Here is a 20,326-nt window from a genome sequence, read left to right on the forward strand (position 1 = left end):
AATCCAAAAATGGACTAATAGTTGCCAAAGGGAAAGGGACTGGGGAGAGTGGATGGGAAAGGAGGGAGAGGGGAATAAGGGGCATTATGATTAGCACACATAATGTGGGGGGGGGGCACGGGGAAGACAGTATAGCACAGAGAAGACAAGTAATGCCTCTATAGCATCTTACTACACTGATGGACAGTGACTGTAATGGGGTGTGTGGTGGGGACTTGATAATGGAGGGAATCAAGTAACCACAATGTTGCTCATGTAATTGTATATTAATACCAAAATAAAAATAAACAACAACAACAAAAAAAACAAGTAACAAAACAGATAACCCAAATACTGGAATTGACAATTGCTTGTAAAAAATAGTATGCCCAAGAGAACAGAGGACAGGATAAGCAAGATAGATTTTTTCTTTAATTAAGAATTTCAGATGAATCAAATGCAGGCATTCACTGGGGAAAAAATATGATCTGAAATTTAGAACCTGTTAGGTGGGTTTCCAAGCAGATGAAACAGAGAAGACAAAAAATGAACAGAACTACCCAAACTGAAACAGTAGTTTAATGTAAAATATAGAAGAGTGTAAGGGATACATACACAGGGTATAGTCAGTAGTCTAATAATACATATTTGGAATCCCAGAAAAGGAAAGAGATAATATGGCAGAACCAGTATTTGAAAAGGAAAAAACCAAGAAACTTCCAAAACCGATGACAGATACCATCCTACCATTTCAGTAAATTCAGGAACATCAAACAGTATAAAAAGGAAGACAAATGAAAAAGTGAAAACAAAACATAGGGAAATTAATCAGTAAAATTCCTGAAAACTAGAAAGGAAAACCTTTCCTAATAAAAAAAGGCATTGCTACTTTAAGACTTACAGATTTCTCAAAAAACGACAGAAGCCTGAAGATATGGAATATCATTTTTTAAATGTAAAATAGAAAAACTTTTAATAAGCAATAAGCAAATGAAACATTCAAAGGAAAATATTTAATATATTCAAGATTCGTATCATGAAAGAGTATCCTTTCTTGGTAAGAATTCAACTTTTGCATTTTTTCTATTTAACTTACCCTGCAAAAATACAGAATGCTTCATGAATTTGAACACCATACTTGCCCAGGGGACATGCTAATCATCTTTGTATCATTACAATTCTGGTACATGTACTGCCAAAGTGAGCATGGAATACCAGTTTTAAAGTGCTGTAAAACTTAACCATACATAGAATTCTATACCTAATGAAAATATCGTCCAAATTTAAAGGCAAAATATTTTTTCAGAGAAAAACAGAATTTAAACTAAGAAATGGACAGTAAACATTAAAATATTAAAGAATGTTTTCTAGGTAATTAGAAAAATGATATATTTGCTGAATACTGGAAGTTCCAAGTAAGACTAATCCTTGTGTCTTATGTGGTTTAACATATGTAAAATTAAAACAGTTAAAAGGCAGAAGTAGATAAATGGAGTTTAAGTGTTGCAACATTCTAGAAATAATTAAAAGTGCACATAAAAAAGGGAACCCTTTCCTAGCCATGGCAATTAGACAAAGAAATACGAGGAATCCAGATTGGTAAAGAAGTTAAACTGTCACTATTTGCAGATGACATGATATTGTACATAAAAAACCCTAAAGACTCCACTGCAAAACTACTAGAAATAATAACAGAATACAGCAAAGTTGCAGGATACAAAATTAACACACAGAAATCTGTGACTTTCCTATACACTAACAATGAACTAATAGAGAAATTAGGAAAACAATTCCATTCACAATTGCATCAAAAAGAATAAAATACCTAGGAATAAACCTAACCTAGGAACTGAAAGAACTATACCCTGAAAACTATAAGACACTCGTAAGAGAAATTAAAGAGGACACTAACAAATGGAAACTCATCCCATGCTCTTACCTAGGAAGAATTAATATCGTCAAAATGGCCATCCTGTCCAAAGCAATATACAGATTCGATCCAATCCCTATCAAATTACCAACAGCATTCTTCAACGAACTAGAACAAATGGTTCTAAAATTCATAGGAACCACCAAAGACCCCGAATAGCCAAAGCAATCCTGAGAAGGAAGAATAAAGTGGGGGGGATCTTGTTTCCCAATTTTAAACTCTACTACAAAGCCACAGTAATCAAGACAATTTGGTACTGGCACAAGAACAGAGCCACAGAACAGTGTAACAGAATAGAGACTCCAGACATTAACCCAAACATATATGGTCAATTAATATATGAAAAAGGAGCCATGGACCTACAATGGGGAAATGACAGTCTCTTCAACAGTTGGTGCCGGCAAAACTGGACAGCTACATGTAAGAGAATGAAACTGGATCACGGTCTAACTCCATACACAAAAGTAAATTCAAAATGGATCAAAGACCTGAATCTAAGTCATGAAACCATAAAACTCTTAGAAGAAAACATAGGCAAAAATCTCTTGGACATAAACATGAGCGACTTCTTCATGAATGTATCTCCTGGGCAAGGGAAACAAAAGCAAAAATGAACAAGTGGGATTATATCAAGCTGAAAAACTTCCTTAAAGCAAAGGACACCACCAACAGAACAAAAAGGTACCCTACAGCATGTGAGAATATATTCATAAATGACAGATCCAATAAAGGCTTAACATCTATAATACATAAAGAGCTCATGCACCTCAACAAACAAAAAGCAAACAATCCAATTTAAAAATGGGCAGAGGAGCTGAACAGTTCTCCAAAGAAGAAATTCAGATGGCCAAAAGACACATGAAAAGATGCTCCACATTGCTAGTCATCAGAGAAATGCAAATTAAAACCACAATGAGATGTCACCTCACACCAGTAAGGATGGCCACCAACCAAAAGACAAACAACAACAAATGTTGGCGAGGTTGAGGAGAAAGGGGAACCTCCTACACTGCTGGTGGGAATGTAAGTTAGTTCAACCATTGTGGAAAGCAGTATGGAGGTACATCAAAATGCTCAAAACAGACTTACCATTTGACCCAGGAATTCCACTCCTAGGAATTTACCCTAAGAATGCAGCAGCCCAGTCTGAAAAAAACAGATGCACCCCTATGTTTATCGCAGCACTATTTACAATAGCCAAGAAATGGAAGCAACCTAAGTGTCCATCAGTAGATGAATGGATAAAGAAGATGTGGTACATATACACAATGGAATATTATTCAGCCATAAGAAGAAAACAAATCCTACCATTTGCAACAACATGGATGGAGCTAGAGGGTATTATGCTCAGTGAAATAAGCCAGGCAAAGAAAGACAAGTACCAAATGATTTCACTCATATGTGGAGTATAACAACAAAGAAAAACTGAAGGAACAAAACAGCAGCAGAATCACAGAACCCAAGAAGGGACTAACAGTTACCAAAGGGAAAGGGACTGGTTAGGATGGGTGGGAAGAGAGGGATAAGGGTGGGGAAAAAGAAAGGGGGCATTACAATTAGCATGTATAATGTGGGGGGGGTCACGGGGAGAGCTGTGCAACACAGAGAAGACAAGTAGTGATTCTACAGCATCTTACTACACTGATGGACAGTGACTGTAATGGGGTTTGTGCGGGGTACCTGGTGAAGGGGGCGCCTAGTAATCATAATGCTCTTCATGTAATTGTAGATTAATGATACCAAAATAAATAAAATTAAAAAAAGGGAACCCTTATACACCATTAGTGGGGACGTAAATTGGTACAGCTATTATGGAAAGCAGTATGCAGGTTCCTCAAATAAATTAAAAAAACAAATACCATACAACTTAGTAATCCCACTTCTGGGAATTTATCTGAAGAAAACAAAATCACTGATTAGAAAAGATTTATGCACTCCTATGTTTATCACAGCAATATTTACAATAGCCAAGATATGGAAGTAACATAAGTGTTCTTGTACAGATGAATGGATAAAGATGATGTGGTACATGTAATTTAATTCGCTCAGCCATAAAAAGGAATTCAATCTTACCATTTCCAACATGGATGAACCTGGAGGGCATTATGCTAAGCAAGTAAGTCAGACAGTAAAAGACAAATACTGTATTTCACTTATATGTGGAAACTTAAAAAAAAAATGAAAACAGAAATACTCATAAACACAGAATAGACTGGTGGTTGCCATTGGGAAGGGCAGGTGAAACAGGTGAAGGGGAAAAACAGGTATAAACTTCCAATTATAAAATAGTCACAGGGATGAAAGTACAGCATAAAGTATTAATATAGTCAATATTATTGTAATTATCTTATTTGTTATGTTCATTTGTATGTACATACTTATCTTTGTATGACAGATGGTAACTACACATATTGTGGTGAGCATTTAGTAATACACATAATTACTGAATCACTGTTATACACCTGAAACCAATATTGTATAACACTATTTCAACTTAAAAAAAGGCACATATTATAATCTTTAATAAAAGACTACATACATAACTAGCAGACTAACAAAGGTTACAACATCAGTAATTTATATTATAACCTCTAGTGTAAGAATATATTACTAGGCTAACAGAAGGTAACATACAAGTTAAAAGAAAAAAAAAAAACGAGGAAGGTACTTAAGCAACTGGGTACTATAGAAAACATAGTAAAATGGTAAATATGAATCCAAATGTAGCAGCACTTACTTTAAATGTAAATGGGCTACAAACTCATTTACTGATTAAGGATAGCATATTAGATAAAAGAACAAAAGCCAAGTTATGGTGATTACCACAGACACACTTTAAATACAGAATGTGTGAAAGTATCATGCTGAAAAACATGCATCACATAAACACTAAGCAAAAAATGTCAACAGTTAAGACACAAGGAACTGCAAGACTCACAAAAGGAAATTGCACATAGAAATATGTCAAGAAAATAAGGCAAACTGTTAGGTTTTTACATATAAGTATCTCAAAACTCTATCCCTCACTCTATCTAACGAGAAGTATTTCATTTTAATGTAGCTGATATAAATAAAGAGAAAACTACTGCATGTCAAGGAGCCATTAAGTTTTTCTAACATAAGGAATTCTTACTTCGAGCTAGTGGTAGATGTGGTAGGTTCCCCATATGCCAATGCACATCAGAAAGTACAAAAGGGGAAAATAAGTAATGATGGGAAGGGTTGAGGCATTTTCTAATGTAAGTAACATTAAAAGGAGCAAGCCAAAAGTTTCAAGCAAAAAGTTTCAGTTAATCTCACAAATAAATTATTTTAAGTAATTTCAAGATTCTCAATCTCCTTATAATATCCTTGAACTCTCATTGTTTCCAAATTGTGCTGAACAATCATAGTTACATAACTTCAGAAAAAAAAAGAAAATTGAGTTTATTAATATACCATTATTAAATAAAACTAAGAACCAACTCTTGTTTTCAGAATACATTTGTCCCTTTAACTTAACATGGTTTATGAACTGTGCAGGTCTACTTACATGCAGATTTTTTGAATAAATACAGTAAATATATTTTCTATTATGATTTTCTCTAGCTTAAGAATATAGTATATAATACATAGAAATACAGAGCACGTGCTTATCAACTGCTTATATTATCAACAAGGCTTCTTGTCAGCAACAAGCTATTAAGTTATGTAGGAGTCAAAAGTTAGACCCAGATTTTCGACTATACGGTGGATTGGCTTCCTTAACCCCTGTGTGGTTCAAGGGTCAATTGAATAAATAAAATATTTCACTTAGCTCCTCAACTTCCTTTACGTCTTTTTCTTAAATAACTACTGGGACTCCCACTTTCAAGTAGAGCAACTGTACTGTTCTTCTTGCCAAGTTCAACTATAAACTTTGGAGATATATATATATAAAACAAATATAAGGAGACTGAAAAGTCGAGAAAACACAGCAGACTAGCTAGGAACTTCGGACCAATGCTGAGTTCCCTGGGTTTCTTTTTTCCTTATACCAGAATGGATACTAGTCAAATTGGCAACTCAGAAACACCAATGGGCATAGACAAGGTTAAACAGAAAATTCCCCCAAAACCTACTCTAACCAAGATAAGGGGCATCCGAGCAATCCTGAAAACTTTTTAGGCAACAACCTATTCCAAACACCACAGATAAAAACTGCAGCCACTTTATACCCCCATCAGCAAAAGTAGACAGTCTAAACTTCTACTCTTGTCAGGCCGTAATCCCAAATGGCCCTAACCAAGGTGGTGTCAGAGAAGACCAAGTGGGAAGCTGGGAATTTTATCCTGAGTCCAGAATTTCATCCATAACAATGAACCTCACCCTCTCCTTGTTGGAGAGGCATCACAGAACCAATGGGAGAGGCAGGACTTTCACCACTCAATAATAATGAGAGCAAGCCCTCATAGTGTCAGTTAAGACCATGTATTAGTCTGGTGTTCCTTCATCATGCTGTGGTAACAGTGAACTCCTTCGTATTCCCCATGGGGTGATATCAGAGACCAGTACACTTCTGACTTCCCTACTGCTCAATGGTAACATGACTACCTTCCCACATCAGTGGAACAGATAGCACTAACAAAGTGCCCTCCCCCTCCCAAATAGGATGGTATTAGCAAAGGCCTCGTGGGAAACCTGAACTCTCACCTCTGCCCAGCAGTAACAAGGGCAGACAGCCCCCTCCTTCCCCATCACTGGTTGTTGACAGAGGTTAAGAGAACCTGGATTTCTACCCACACAAGCAGTAACAAGACAATGAATACCATGTTTCATCAATCAGAATGGTATCAAAGAAGTCCTATGCCAGCACAATAATTAAGATCGTCTTGTAACATAATACCCAAAGTGCCCAAGTTTCAATAAAAAATCACTCATCATACCAAAAATCAATTAAGATCTCAAATTGAATAAAAAACAAATGTTAACACAAAGATGGCATATGTTAGAATAATCAGACAAGGATTTCAAAGCAGCCATCATAAAATACGTGTGAGTAATTATAAACCATTTGAAACAAATGAAAGAAAATAGAAAGTCACAGCAAAGATATAGAAGGTAAATGGAACTTAGAGAACTAACCAACAAAAACTCAGTGGGTCAACAGAATGGGAAAGACAGAGGTAACAGAGGAAGCAATCAGCGAATTAGAACACAGAAATTACCCAACTTAAACAAGAGAAAATAGGCCAAAAAACAAAAATAAAAAATAGGCCTCAGGAATTTATGGAATTTAAAAAAAAAACCTTACATTTGTGTCTTCGTGGACTCAGGAGAGGAGAAAGGAAATGCAGCCAAAAGTATTCAAAAACACAATGGCTGAAAATTTCCCAAATCTGGCAATAAACACAAAGATTCAGAGTGACCACCAAACACAATACACCCAAAGAAATTTGTGCCAAGACACATCATAGCCAAACTTCTAAAAAATGACAAAAAAATCTTGAAAGTAGCCAGAGAAATAATGCATTACCTATGTAAGAAAAACATTTTGAATTTCAGCAGTTTCATCAAAAAGCATGGAAGCTAGAAGGAACTGATACATTTTCAAAGCGCTAAAAGAACTGTTAACCCAGAATTCTACAGCCAGCAAAAAAACTTGCTTCAAGAATTAAGTGAAAATCAAGGCATTCTCAGATGAAGGAAACTGAGGAACTTTGTCACCAGCAGACCTACCCTAAAAGAATAACAAGGAAGTTCTCTAAATAGAACGTAAATGATAAAAATAAAAATTACAAAACAATGATGAAGAAATCAACTATGTAAATAAATGTAGAAATACTCCATATCCCTGGATTGGAAGATTCAACTTAGTAAAGATGTCAATTCTCCCCATATTGATAAACATATTTAATGTAATTCCTAACAAAATTCCAGCAAGATTTTTTTGTAGCTACAAATAAGATTATTCTAAAATGTACATGAAAAGGCAAAGAAACTACAAAAGCCAAATCAATTCTGAAGAAGAACCAAGAGAAATTACCTGATTTCAATACCAATTATTCAGCCACAGTCAAAAAGGCTATGTATGTTATTGGGAGAAGGACTGAACTACATCAATGGAATATAGAGGACCCAGGAGCAGTCCACACAACTATGAACAATGGATTAATGACACAAGTGCAACAGAAATTCAAAGGAGGAAAAGAGCCTTTGCAAAAAAAAAAAATGGTGCTGAAACAATTATTCATAAACACACACACAGAAAAATGAATCTTGACCTAAACTTCACACCTTATGCAAAAGTTAACTGAAAACAGATCCAAGATTTAAATGTAAAACAAACTATAAAATGTGTTAAAAAATAAGAGAAAATATTCAGGACCTAGGGCTTGGTGAACAGTTCTTAAACATTATAGCACTAGAATGAAAAGAAAAATTGGACTTCATTAAAATTAAAAAGCTGATCTTCAAAAAGACCCTGTTAATAGAATAAAAGGTATGCAATAGAATAGAAAATATCCGCAAACCATGTATGACAAATGCCCTCATACCTAGAATAAAGAACTCTTAAAATTCAGCATTAAGAAAATATCCAAAAAGAAAATAGGCAAAAAGAAATGACACTTAACTGGAGAAAAAATGGATTGCAAAGAAAAAAATGATGGCACATATGAAAACAGACATTATTACATGATGCAAATTAAAATTATAAACTATGATAAGACACACTCCTATTGAAACTAAAATAAAAAAGTAACAAAATGTGAGAATGTGAAGAAAGATTTCTCAAATCAAACTACTAATGGGAATGTAAAATGGTAAAGCCAGTCTGGAAAACAGTTTTAAAACTAAACATGTATTTACCATTTGGTCCAACAATCAGTCTTGGGAATTTACCTCAGTGAAATGAAAACTTGTATCTGTATAAAAACTTGTACACAATTGTTCGTATCAGCTTTATTTAACAGCCATAACTGGAAATAATCGAAATGCCCCTCAATGGATGAATAGTTACACAAACTGTGGTAAATACCATGAAATATGACTCAGTAATAAAAAGGAACAAACTGCTACATGCAACAACTTCATGGATCTCAAGGAAGTTATGCTGAGTTAAAACAACAAATCCCCAGAAGTCGTATGATTACATCAAAATGACAAAATTATAGAGATGGAGAATAGATCAGTGGTTGGCAGGATTTAGGTATAGTGGGAGCAGGGTAGGCGGGAAGAGGCCATAGGAGTCTCAGTGTAATTTATAAAAGGACAACATGAAAGAGAACTCTGTGGTAATGAAATAATAGTTCTCCCTCTTGATTGTGATGCTGGGTACACAAATCTACACGTGATAAAATGGTACAGAATTACATACACACTGTACTAATTTCAAATTCCTGGTTTTGATATTGTACTATAATTTCTAAGATGTAACCACTGGGGGAAAATGGGATGTAGAGTACATGGGGATCTCTCTGTACTATCTTTGCAAATTTATTTTGCTATCTATAATTATTTCAAAATTAAAAATTAAAAATAACAACTACTAGATGATATACAATATATTTTTAAAGGCTTCCTTAAGGGAAATAAAATATCCATCTATTAAATATGTGTGCCTTGAGGAAAATAAGTCAGTTTACTCCATAAATTTTTTTTGGTTTGGGGAGGGAGATGAGTTTTTGGTGATGTTTACTGTTGACCAGTTACATAACATAAAAGAAGATTATATCGCTTATGCAAAGGCATTAAAGAGTTAAATACTTAAACTGTACCTAGATTTCACTGTACTTGTCTTTCTTCAGATTAAATTGATTCCATAGTTAGTTGTGGCTAAATCTAAATCATTATAAATTCTACGAAATATATCTCTTCAAGCTACTTCATGCAGTAAGATTTCATTTTGATATGTAAAACATTTACAATACCAACAAAATAGAAATAAAAGGAACTAGAGGCCACTTGAAATGAATGAAACATAATGCCTCAAAAAAAAAAAGTTACATGGTCCTACATGCTTGAGATATTTCAATACTGGTAAAAAAATATACAAATACACACATACCTCTACTAACCAAGTTTAATAATACACAATATTAGCTGATAACATAAAAACTGCTTTCACAATCTGTCACCACCTAAAATAATACACCATATAATTTTCAAAATTGTGTTCTTTGACTTCTTTTTTTTTGACTTCTAACCTCTGCTCTTCTTTAGAATTACCTGTGAGGGGGTAAAAAAATGAAGATTCATATTATACCTATGGCAAATAAAACATAATTCCTCAACAAAAGGTTAAATAGTCCTATGTGCATAATACACAACACTGAATTTGTAAGATCAATTTGGAAGGTGATTAGGGAATCTTTTGCCTTATACTTGGTCTTGACTTCTCAATCTACTTCTCTCAAAGAATGTGAAACATGCCTATATTCTCAAAATCTAGTTTTATGAACACTTATTAATTTCTTCTACTCTAAGCCAAAAGTATCCAGATTAATGGTTCCCGACTTGAGGTCTGTAGACAATTTAGTAGTCCAGAAGTTTAAAAATGTTCAAAAACTTAAAGTACTATTATAAACAAGGTATTTAACAACCATAAAGCAAAACAAATCCACTCCAGCACCAACTTTCTCATGTATTAGCTGGACTTACATTACCTTAGAAACCAAGACTAGTCATCTTAAACTGGAAAACTTGTCAGGTAGACAAGTTTCAAAACATACAGCCCATGACAGAAATAAAACAAGATCTTCAGTTATAAAAGACAGGAATCATTAGACCAGAACATAACCAAATTGTTTTTAAAAAACTGATCTTCCTTTAGGTAAACACACTTATAACTTATTAATAAAAACAAAAAAACTCTAAATTTAAAATATACACATACACCCTTCAAGCTCTTAAGCCTTGCTTTACTTGGAGAAAAATACTTAAATTGACTTAGAAATTTGTTAGGATGCTTACTAATGCAAGAAATTTTATAACCCCTAAAAAAATGCCAGGTCATGCACATTTCTGGCTTCCACAAAGGCCACCAAACATAAAAATAGGTCTATACCCTAGGTCAGTACTTCTCTGCTCTACAAAATGATAGGTGGTTTATATACTCAAAACTTTTAAGTGCTAAATTAAACGAAGTTCAACATGTTTCTTTACTGCTATACTTCTCATAACCTTTCATAACTTTACATAATTATAGTTACATAAAAAAGATATCAGATTGTGGGAAGCTGGATAAAGGTACATGGGAACTCTATTTTTCCACCTCCTGCATGTCTATAATTATTTGAAAATAAAAAAATAGTAAAAACTCTACAAATAGACTGTAAAAATGTTTCTCCCACATCATCCCCAAGTAAACCACAGTTGCCAATTTCTTCCATATTCTTACAGAAACAAGCTCTTTATATATAATACATCGAGACTATTCAAGGAAGAATAGTATGGTATCTAAACTAATCGGACCCCCAAAGCTTTTTGTGATGGGACATCTAATAACATCAAGTGGAAACATACAATTTGGAGAATGTATTTGGGAAAAATTCTGCCCTAGGCATCACATTCTTACATCATAAAGAAATACCAGCGAGAAGCCATCTCCTCTGCTTATTTAAGAGATTTGATTCATAAGTCTCTCAAATCTCAAAGACAAGGTTAGAAAAACAAGTACTTAGGTGATTAGGAAAACTGTAATGATCAAGAATAAAGTTTTGATAAATTTCAAGGTGATTAAACTTTTGCTATACATTATAGCCTACTACCTACCTATCAGACAGCAAACATTCATTTTCCCCTAAATTGTGATAAAGCAGGGGCCATGAGTCTATCAGTAATCTATAAGATATATAAAAAATAAAAATAAATCTAACTCCATAATTAAAATCCACTAACATGAAAACAAAAACATCAACCCAGTTAACAAAGCTGAGCAAGGAATCTAAATCAGGCAGAGCTGGTGAACCAGGTGACACTTTTTAAGTTAATTCTACCTCAAGAAAAGAAAGCAGGATTTTACCTTTGCTGCAGCCTGTACATGCTCCTTTTTGATGACTCCACACTTATTCTCAAAAGCATTTGTCCTGGACTCTTCTGCTAATCGACGAACAAACAGTAAACAGTTCAAATGCATCTTTAAGAGAGAAAATTCGATAAGAATTTTAAACTCCAACATTGGTGCTTTGAAATAATGACTTTTAAAAATAAAAGATCCCCAAGTTTAATGTTGTACTATTTACTATTGTGATTAAGTCAATTAACTTCTATTTAAAGGAACACAAAATTCTGTTTAATATAGGGTCCATCTTAGATTCCCTGCAAAAGAGACTTAGTTATTGCAAAATATGAGAAAAGACTATGTAAGGCCAACAAAGGCCACAGTCAGTAACATTGTAAAGCATCATTATATCAAAACTTATCTGGGACTATCACATCACAAATTCCTGCTTCCAATTTCAAATAAATTTAAATTTATAATGTAATTTAAAATTTCCCCAAAATTTAAAATCAAAACATATGGACAACTTTACTTAAGGCTAATCATCTCTCATTCTACAATCCAAGGTCTAAAGATTTTTTAACCAGATATTTAATTTGAAATAGCTATTCAAAAACATTAATAATTGAAATTCTAAGTTTACTGAATTGAAAAGTATATGTTTAGAGGTCAAGTTACTTGTCATCCAACAATATCAAAATAATATTTACTATTAATAATCTTTAAGTCTCTTAAGAACTTAAAATATATAAGTAGACAGTACAAAATTTAAAAGTCCATAAAGGACTGTGGTTATGTGACATGTTAGCACTGTGGGAAGATGGGTAAAAGGTATATAGGGATTCTCTATTATTTTTGCCACTTCTTGTGTATCTGTAATTATGACAAAATAAAAATATAAAGCAAAAGAGTCTACAAAAAGGTAAATTGTCAAAAAGAGTCCCCTTCCACATTATCCCCCAGTCATCCATGGTTACCCATTTCTTGCATATTCTTACTTTGCTTTACATATAAGCAACCTATATATATTACTTGACACACACACACACATCATTATTTAACCTATCTACATAAGTACATGAGCATTTTGCTAAGTAATTAACTCAAAAGTCACCACCCAAACCAAAAAGTGCTATTCGATCTACATTCACATATCTTGAAAACAGTTAAACTAGTGCACAAAATTCAAGCAAGAGAATGTAATCTGAGCTGCAGTCCTATCTCAATTCTCCCTCCAGGATCACATCTAGTGCCCTTCTATTCAAATTATTGGTAACCTCTCCCCCATCCTTTCTTTGCTTCTATCAGATACCTGAAGTCACTATCAACTTAGATCCAAAAAAGTATTATCTTTAAACATACAATCTCTTTGGTCATTTACTTAATAGTACACACTCTTTACAGTTAGAACAATATACAAAACCTAATTCACTATCTTTTGTACTGCACACAGCCACTCCCCCACAGTTCATTAAATGTTAACTAGGTAACCTGGTGCTTTAAATTACTTATATTATGCAGAAACCTTAAGTTGACTGTTAGATGTTTAAGAATGCTTTAGTGATTATCTGGTGAAAATAGGGGTTTGGAATTTAAATTTAATCAGACAAAAGAACTTATGGATGGAGATACTCTTTTGGTACTTTTTTGATGTACTGTTTTCTTTAATTCTCACAAAAACTATGAGATAAAACACCCTATTCAAATTCTTTATATTATACCACATCCGTTTTTTTTTTCAAGCTTTCAATGATTATCACCATTTCCTTTGCAACAAAAACTCTTCCATAATATGGCACAATTTCCTCTGTTAATCTGTATTTTCTATTTCTAAAGATGAATAGCTTCCAGATGCCCTCAGAATAAATTCTTTAATACTAAACATCACTTGACTAAGCTTTTCCAGTTTCACCTCACTTTTCTCAGGTTCCACTTCTATACTAGGTCTTCTGACCTTCTTTCAGGATTCAAATGCAACCCAGCCTACTGACATTCTACTGGTTTGTAAATTCTGAGAAGTCCAACCCCCACCTCCACCACCAGTATGTAAGGTTATGTAGATCCATGGCACCCTGAGCTTCCCATCGCCACAAACTGTCCTCCTCGATATAGTATAATGACAAAAACTATGTCTATCTCCTCAACATTGTATCCTGAGTGACCTTTAGCCCATGGCCAGTATATAGCAGATAGTCAATAATTATTATTGCATGAACAAAGATACCTCCACATTTCTCCAAATTAGGCAAAAAGTTTTTAAGTCAATCCCACATAAACTACATTCTGTTTTGAGACTTGGCTCATGCTATTGACCTACATAGAAAGTCCTTTCTCTTCGTGGGCATGAGCCATAGATACTAAAACAAGTTAGTATTACTTTTTCTGATATCACAGCATTTTTTAAGCAACCCATTCTTCTGTCATAAACAGTTAACTGAGCAATGCCATTCAAGGTCACTAAGGTTTAAATTAAAATGATCAGAATAAATCTGTGCAGAATATTATGTCGGTATTCAAATTTCAAGAAGATAAGCCATTCCATCACGAATTTACTGTGGGGGGAAGGGGTTAGTTTGCTTGAATGGTGAATCAAAACATAATTTACAAAGAAATACACATTTCTTTACAGTCTCAACTGATCAAAAGACTAAGCCAGCCTGACCTCCTCCTCCCTTCATCATAGCACTTTGAATTTTACATAGACCAGAAGCACCCAAATATTTGCACAGCATTTCTCAGTGGTAACTAAAAACTAAATGAACCACGAGAAAGCTGAACAATTTATTCGAATTAACAGATGTACTCATTAGTACTCCCTGGGGATACATCATTAAATGAGGCATAAAACAAAAAGTCGGTATAGAATAACTATGAACACAAGGAAATTATGAGTACAATGTTTAGAAATAACAATCCATATATATATATATATCAAGCATTTCCAACACACACGGTGAATTCCCAGCATTAACTGTACACTCAGAATGTTCCAGGTATTACAAACACTAGGAACACAAAAAGTTCCCAATTCAAAGTTGCTAGTACAATGGGAGAACCAACCCATAAAAAAATTGGAGACAATGTGTGATGATAGATGACAGAGGAAGATAAAGTTGACCCTTTCTAATATTAAGGAAGGCTTAACTGAGAGTTGCACTTGAACTCGATTTTGAAAATGGTGTTTGCAAAGCGGAGTGAGGACATCTTCAGGCAGAAGAAATATCATATATAAAAGAGAGCATAAAAGTTCATTACTTTTGTTGTTAAAATAATGGTAGGCACAAAGGGAGACTGGTAAAGGTCCTTCCCCTCAAAAGGCTGCATAGCATTGAGGAAAAAATGAAAGTTCCTGTGGCCAGGATTCTCACCTGGCTCTGGTTGGCTAGCTCACTAAACACATGTGGGCAATACGTTGCTATTGACTCTATATAAAGAGCTCCGCCCAGTGGTCTGGGCGACACGGTGGCATCGCTGCAAGACTGCAGGACAGCAGAGCAGAAGCTGGAGTGGTGGCAGCACCGAGGACAGAGGCCCAGAGCATGGCTGCGAGGGACGACTGTGCAGGCAGAGAGGCCCAGGGGGCTTTGCGGGCAGAGAAGCCCAGAGGCAGAGGCCAGCTTGCTGCATGCAGACTTGCTCTGAGTGAACGGGATTCTAGTGATTGACCTACCACCATGGAAATATAGCTGGGTTTAACCCTTTCACCCCAAGATCCCTTTACTGTCATTTTCTTTGGCACATTGAATCCATAGGGAACTTGCCCGGGGCTGAAACCCATTAGCAAGACAGCATACTGGGAGACAACACTGACATGCGAAACTCTTAGAGAAGAGTAACAGAGTCCCAACAGCTAAATTGTTTGATGCACATTCTTTAAACTATCAAAGCTCAGAGATAAAAACTGACTACTTTAACTGTAGAAAAGTTTAGGGATGATGTGGGACACCTGCTGGGTAAGACTGTGAAGTGTCAAGGACAAGCAGAAAACTGTAAGCCAAGAAACCAGGGTGATGCATGGTATATACAAGATGATGGAAAAGAAATGAATACAATGAAAGCTAAAGACAAGCATACAAGGAATAGATAATGGCCAAAAGAACTTCCTTTCTCCTACTACTGCAACTGTTTGGAATTTCACCTCTCCTTTGTGCTACCACCTGGATCCTGCTCCATAATAGAATCCACCTGCCGTCGGCTCACTTTGGGGCAGATAGGGGTAAATGCAGGAGGATTCTGACTACTTTAAGAAACTGTTGCCAATCTGCACCAGCTGGTAGTCTCCTAGATACTCTTGAGCAGGTACATTTATTCCCCCTCCATTTAGAATCCCAGCACCAGTGAAAACTCCAGAATAAATAACCTAAAAATGTTTTGCAAATCAATTCCACTTTAACCCAGCTTACTTGTTCCACCTTTATTACCACCATGGTAGGGGAATGGGAGTGTGCACAAAACCTATCTATCTTTTTACAGGGTCTAAGAAAGGACAAAAAAAGGAGAGCAGGAAATATTAGAAGGACTACTTTTCCAAGGAAAAAAAAAGTTTTGGCTTCAGACACCAAATAAAGGAAGAGTGAATACAATTTTACAGTAGTATAGCCAAAAAAAAAAGAAATGCTGAAAGTAGGCAACAGATGGGGAGACCGTAAAGCAAGAAAACAATGTAGCTTAAGAACAGATGGAATTATGCATTCCAAAGACGCTCTCCATGCCACATGCCTTTGTTAGCCACAGTTTTTCATCTTGGCCTCCTGGTAATTAGGTGCCCACTTATAATGCTCCTTTACTCAAAGGGCTCTGTGACAAGGACAGGAGGTGCCTATGGTTTAAACCTAGAGAAACAGTGTTCATCCTGCTGAAGGGATGTATGTTCCAAGCATTCAACACAAACACTCCGAATTTACTTCAAAACAGAAATATTACACAGCGATATGGCTGTAGCTATTTATTAGGTGATCATGATGCTGCAGGTATTATGAGTCAAAGTATTAGTGGTTTGGCTTGAAAACTGAACAGGCATTCTATTTGTCTAGGAAAATGAACACAGTTCCAAGCATACTGCTTGAAAATAAACTTTTGGATAAGGATTAAAATAATAAGCTACAGTAGAATAGGGATATGTTTGATTAACGACGCAAAAACGGGGGGAAAAGAGGAAGGCAAGGAGAGGCACTTAAAACGCATGGCAGTAACGCCTTTTACAACAGTTAAAAATAACCCAGCCTGAATTCCAAAACCTATTTTAAGACTGTATCTTTCACACTTTTCCCCTGACTGTGCTCCAAAACAGTGATGTTTAGAAGCTATAAGCAGGAGCTTCGTCTTCTCCTTAATTGATGAGGCTAATAGCGTCCGGTTAAAAAACAAAACAAAACAAAACCTACATTTCAGAGAGCCCCTGTATACACAACTAAGCGTCAGGAAGCTGGGCTGCCACGCCAGCCCGGGGCAAACCTACCTAATCATGCAGGCCTGAAAGAGCTATCCTTGCAGGGGGCGGCGAAAGGAAGGCCTGGGTTATTTTCCCTACCTCCTCCTGCCCCACTCCCAGCCCCACCAGGGAAAGAATCTCACCAGTAAGTCGCCTGTTGACTCTAGACGAAGGTGAGGCTTCCATCGCTTGAAGACGCGCTTTAGAAAGCCGCGGGGAGCCTTCCGCTTTATCCGCTTTCTCTGGGAGACTGTCGCGGACAGAGCCATCCTCTCGCTCAGGCTCCAGCTGCCTTAGCTTCCGAGATCCCCCAGCACCGAGCCGGGGCTCACGCCCGCTGGAACAACTAGAACAACGCGGCCGCTCAAGCGCTCCTTCCGGCCCGGAGATCCCGACTGGAACATTCGAATCCGCCGCCAATGGAGCGCGCCCGGCGCTCGGTAGTGACGTTAGCCCGCGTGAGCTCCGCCCCCGGAGGCGCCCGGCTGTTGGTAGAATACACCCACCCTGGGCGCCGCCGTCTGTGATAGAGAGCGGAGGCTACCTTTTGTCGCCTACTGTGTTGTAGCTCCGCTACTGAACTATTTCTTCTATATTCCATAGACATGTTGGGAAATTGTGGGAAATGCTGGTATGCCAAGGCAGCTACACTTGCTGTCCAGGCTCTCACGCTATGCTGAGCCTAATATCAATGAAAAAAGTAAATGGATAGAAGTTTGTGATGTTTTATCAAGATTCCGAAAGAAACAGTGCCTTCTTAGCATGGCATGTTTTTCTGATATTGACAGCTAACACTTTACACCTTCACATAATTTCATTTGATCTTACCCGAGGTCTTTTCATGATTCTAGCTTTTCTTTACAAATACTACTATCTTTAATTTTAAGGCCTTTGTCACTTAACTGATAAACCTTCAACTGTAGTTTAAATGCTACCTCATTAAAATTCTTGCTATTTCTCCAAGCAATTAACTTTCCTATCTTCTGTGCTACCAGTACAAACAGTTCTCAAACTTCATCCTGTGTGTATCAGACAAAACCCCACCCAAGCGGTCTGGATGTGACTTGAGAATTTGCATTTCTGACAAGTACTCAGGCCATGTTGGCACTGATAGTTTGAGGACCACTCTGAGATCACTGTGATTTTCCTCTAATACTATCCATGTAATAACTGTTGTGATTTCAATATTCACACAAATGATCTTTCTGCTATCTGGTCTTCCATTTCCAAGCCCTCCCCTCTGCCAATAATCTCATCTTTCACCCTGTGAGCCACTCACACCTGCGGTCATGTAATGCCTCGTCATTATCAAATACCTTACATTTCCACATTCTCAATTCAGTTGTCTCACTCTTCAACCTCATCTCCGAGCTTTTGAACTCGTTCTCTCCAGTATCCCAATTCTAACAATTCTTAGATGCCACTGGGATCACTGGGATCACTGGGATCAGAGGGAGGGGGAGGATCACACATGCATATTTATTACCAGTGCTCATTATCATCAATAATAATTGCTACTATTTATTAGGTGACAGGCACTGGGATATGGGTTTTAAATATATTTTTCTCTAACCTTCACCATAGCTGTGCAAAGTGATATCCCTGTTTCAGTGATGAGAAAACCAGGGCCCAAAGAAGCTTAAGTAGTTCACCCATGGTCATACAGCTAGAAAATGGAAAAGCCCAATTCAGATCCAGTTTTGTCTGATTTCAGAGCCCAAGCTCTTTACACGTTGTGCTGTTTCTGTTTTACCATATTTAGCTGGTGTCTTCTCAGTCTATGAAAGAGCTACTAAAGCGTTTCACACAATCTAACTAGTAGTGGGCTAAAAAGTAATGTAGGTGGGTGGAAACCAGAGAGCAGGATTCACAGAGGACTTTACATTTATCTGAATTTTTCATACCTTCTACAATGAAAATACTTTGTTTTAAAATTTTCTACTATTTAAAAGGATGTTTAAGTAGGATATGAGGGCAATACTTGCATTTATAATAAGTCCTTTCTTTTCCTCAAACCTCTGTACTCTCCCTACCCTGTCCTCACCCTCAGTTGATGACATTGCTTCACTAACAAAATAGAAGCACCCATAGCCTTTTCACATGCTCACACTACCACACCTACACACCAGTCTCTACCTGCTCCTATGCATGAACCATCTACCTAAGACGGTTAACCACTCCACTTGTGCCCAACATCTCAGTCCCCTACTCTTCTTGAGGATGTTCTCCAGTAATTCCTGTCTCTTCTATTTCATTAATTTTTCTTCTTTGCCAAAATTTTTTACATCTGCACACACATGCTGTCTTATCTCCAACCTTTTAAAAACCCTTCATTGATCATGTCTTCAGCTCTTTCTCTTTCACAAAAAAAGTGGGAAGTGTTAGCTAAATTTGATGTTTCCAGGTCCTTTCCACCCATTATATTTGAAGCCACTCCGATCACATTGTTGTACCCAATTCTCCACCAGAATTGTTTTGGTGTACATGATTAATAACATAACATTTTTATATCCAGTGGTCAATTTCCAGGCTTCAGTTTATTTGACTAACCAGGAGTATTTGTTGGATTTTGTGATCTTTCCTTCAATAAATATTTTAATTGGATACTATTCTCTTGGTTTACCTCTTACCTGATGGTCCTTCAGACTCCTTTTCTGGTTCCTCCTTATACCTTTTATCTCTAAATCACAGAGTACTCTGGGACTTAGTCTCCAGATTTCTTCTCTCTACACTCTCTCCTTATGTGATCTCATCCAGTATTATGGCTTTAAATATCAAATTTACATTATCAGCTGGTTCTCTTCCCTATTAACACAACCAAAATTAGCTCTGGGTATGCGCCTATAACCCCAAACGTGCTCCTCCCACCCACCTCTCTATGGCACTTCCATATTTCCAATTACTCAAGCGAAAATCTTGAGATCAGCCTTGGCTCTTCTTTCTCTCAGCCCACATTTAGTCTTTCACCAAATTCTGCCTGCTCAACTTAAGAGTATCTGATCACTTTTGGCCCAACCACCATCAT

General features: G+C 36.4%; 1 protein-coding gene and 1 non-coding gene across 3 annotated transcripts; both read right to left on the reverse strand.

Moving 5' to 3' along the window:
- Positions 1 to 1,080: 1,080 nt before the first annotated feature.
- LOC118921827 (U6 spliceosomal RNA) lies at positions 1,081 to 1,187 on the reverse strand. Its single transcript, XR_005028525.1, has one exon. It is a non-coding gene; the product is annotated as a U6 spliceosomal RNA (small nuclear RNA).
- Positions 1,188 to 9,936: 8,749 nt separating this feature from the next.
- Positions 9,937 to 17,752, reverse strand: CENPW (centromere protein W). Of its 2 annotated transcripts, XM_036903881.2 has the most exons (3): positions 17,445 to 17,737; positions 11,892 to 12,005; positions 9,937 to 10,096 (listed from the first exon to the last, which is right to left on the reverse strand). In XM_036903881.2, exons 1-3 carry the CDS (start codon positions 17,568 to 17,570, stop codon positions 10,070 to 10,072), a joined length of 267 nt encoding a protein of 88 aa, XP_036759776.1. In that variant the 5' UTR covers positions 17,571 to 17,737; the 3' UTR covers positions 9,937 to 10,069. The 2 variants fall into 2 exon arrangements, with proteins under 2 accessions (XP_036759776.1, XP_057345266.1); XM_057489283.1 differs by lacking the exon at positions 9,937 to 10,096 and having other exon boundaries at positions 11,888 to 11,965; positions 17,445 to 17,752.
- Positions 17,753 to 20,326: the final 2,574 nt, after the last annotated feature.

Source organism: Manis pentadactyla, chromosome 12 (assembly GCF_030020395.1).
Source record: "Manis pentadactyla isolate mManPen7 chromosome 12, mManPen7.hap1, whole genome shotgun sequence".
Classification (NCBI taxonomy): domain Eukaryota; kingdom Metazoa; phylum Chordata; class Mammalia; order Pholidota; family Manidae; genus Manis; species Manis pentadactyla.

What these genes read in the sequence shown, in the direction of transcription:
- CENPW (XM_036903881.2), bottom strand. Translation starts at nt 17,570, where the DNA reads ATGGCTCTGTCCGCGACAGTCTCCCAGAGAAAGCGGATAAAGCGGAAG. An exon ending in AGTCAACAGGCGACTTACTG is followed by an intron (nt 12,006 to 17,444) that starts GTGAGATTCTTT and finishes TCTCTCTTAAAG; the next exon opens with ATGCATTTGAACTGTTTACT. An exon ending in ATGTACAGGCTGCAGCAAAG is followed by an intron (nt 10,097 to 11,891) that starts GTAAAATCCTGC and finishes ACCCCCTCACAG; the next exon opens with GTAATTCTAAAGAAGAGCAG.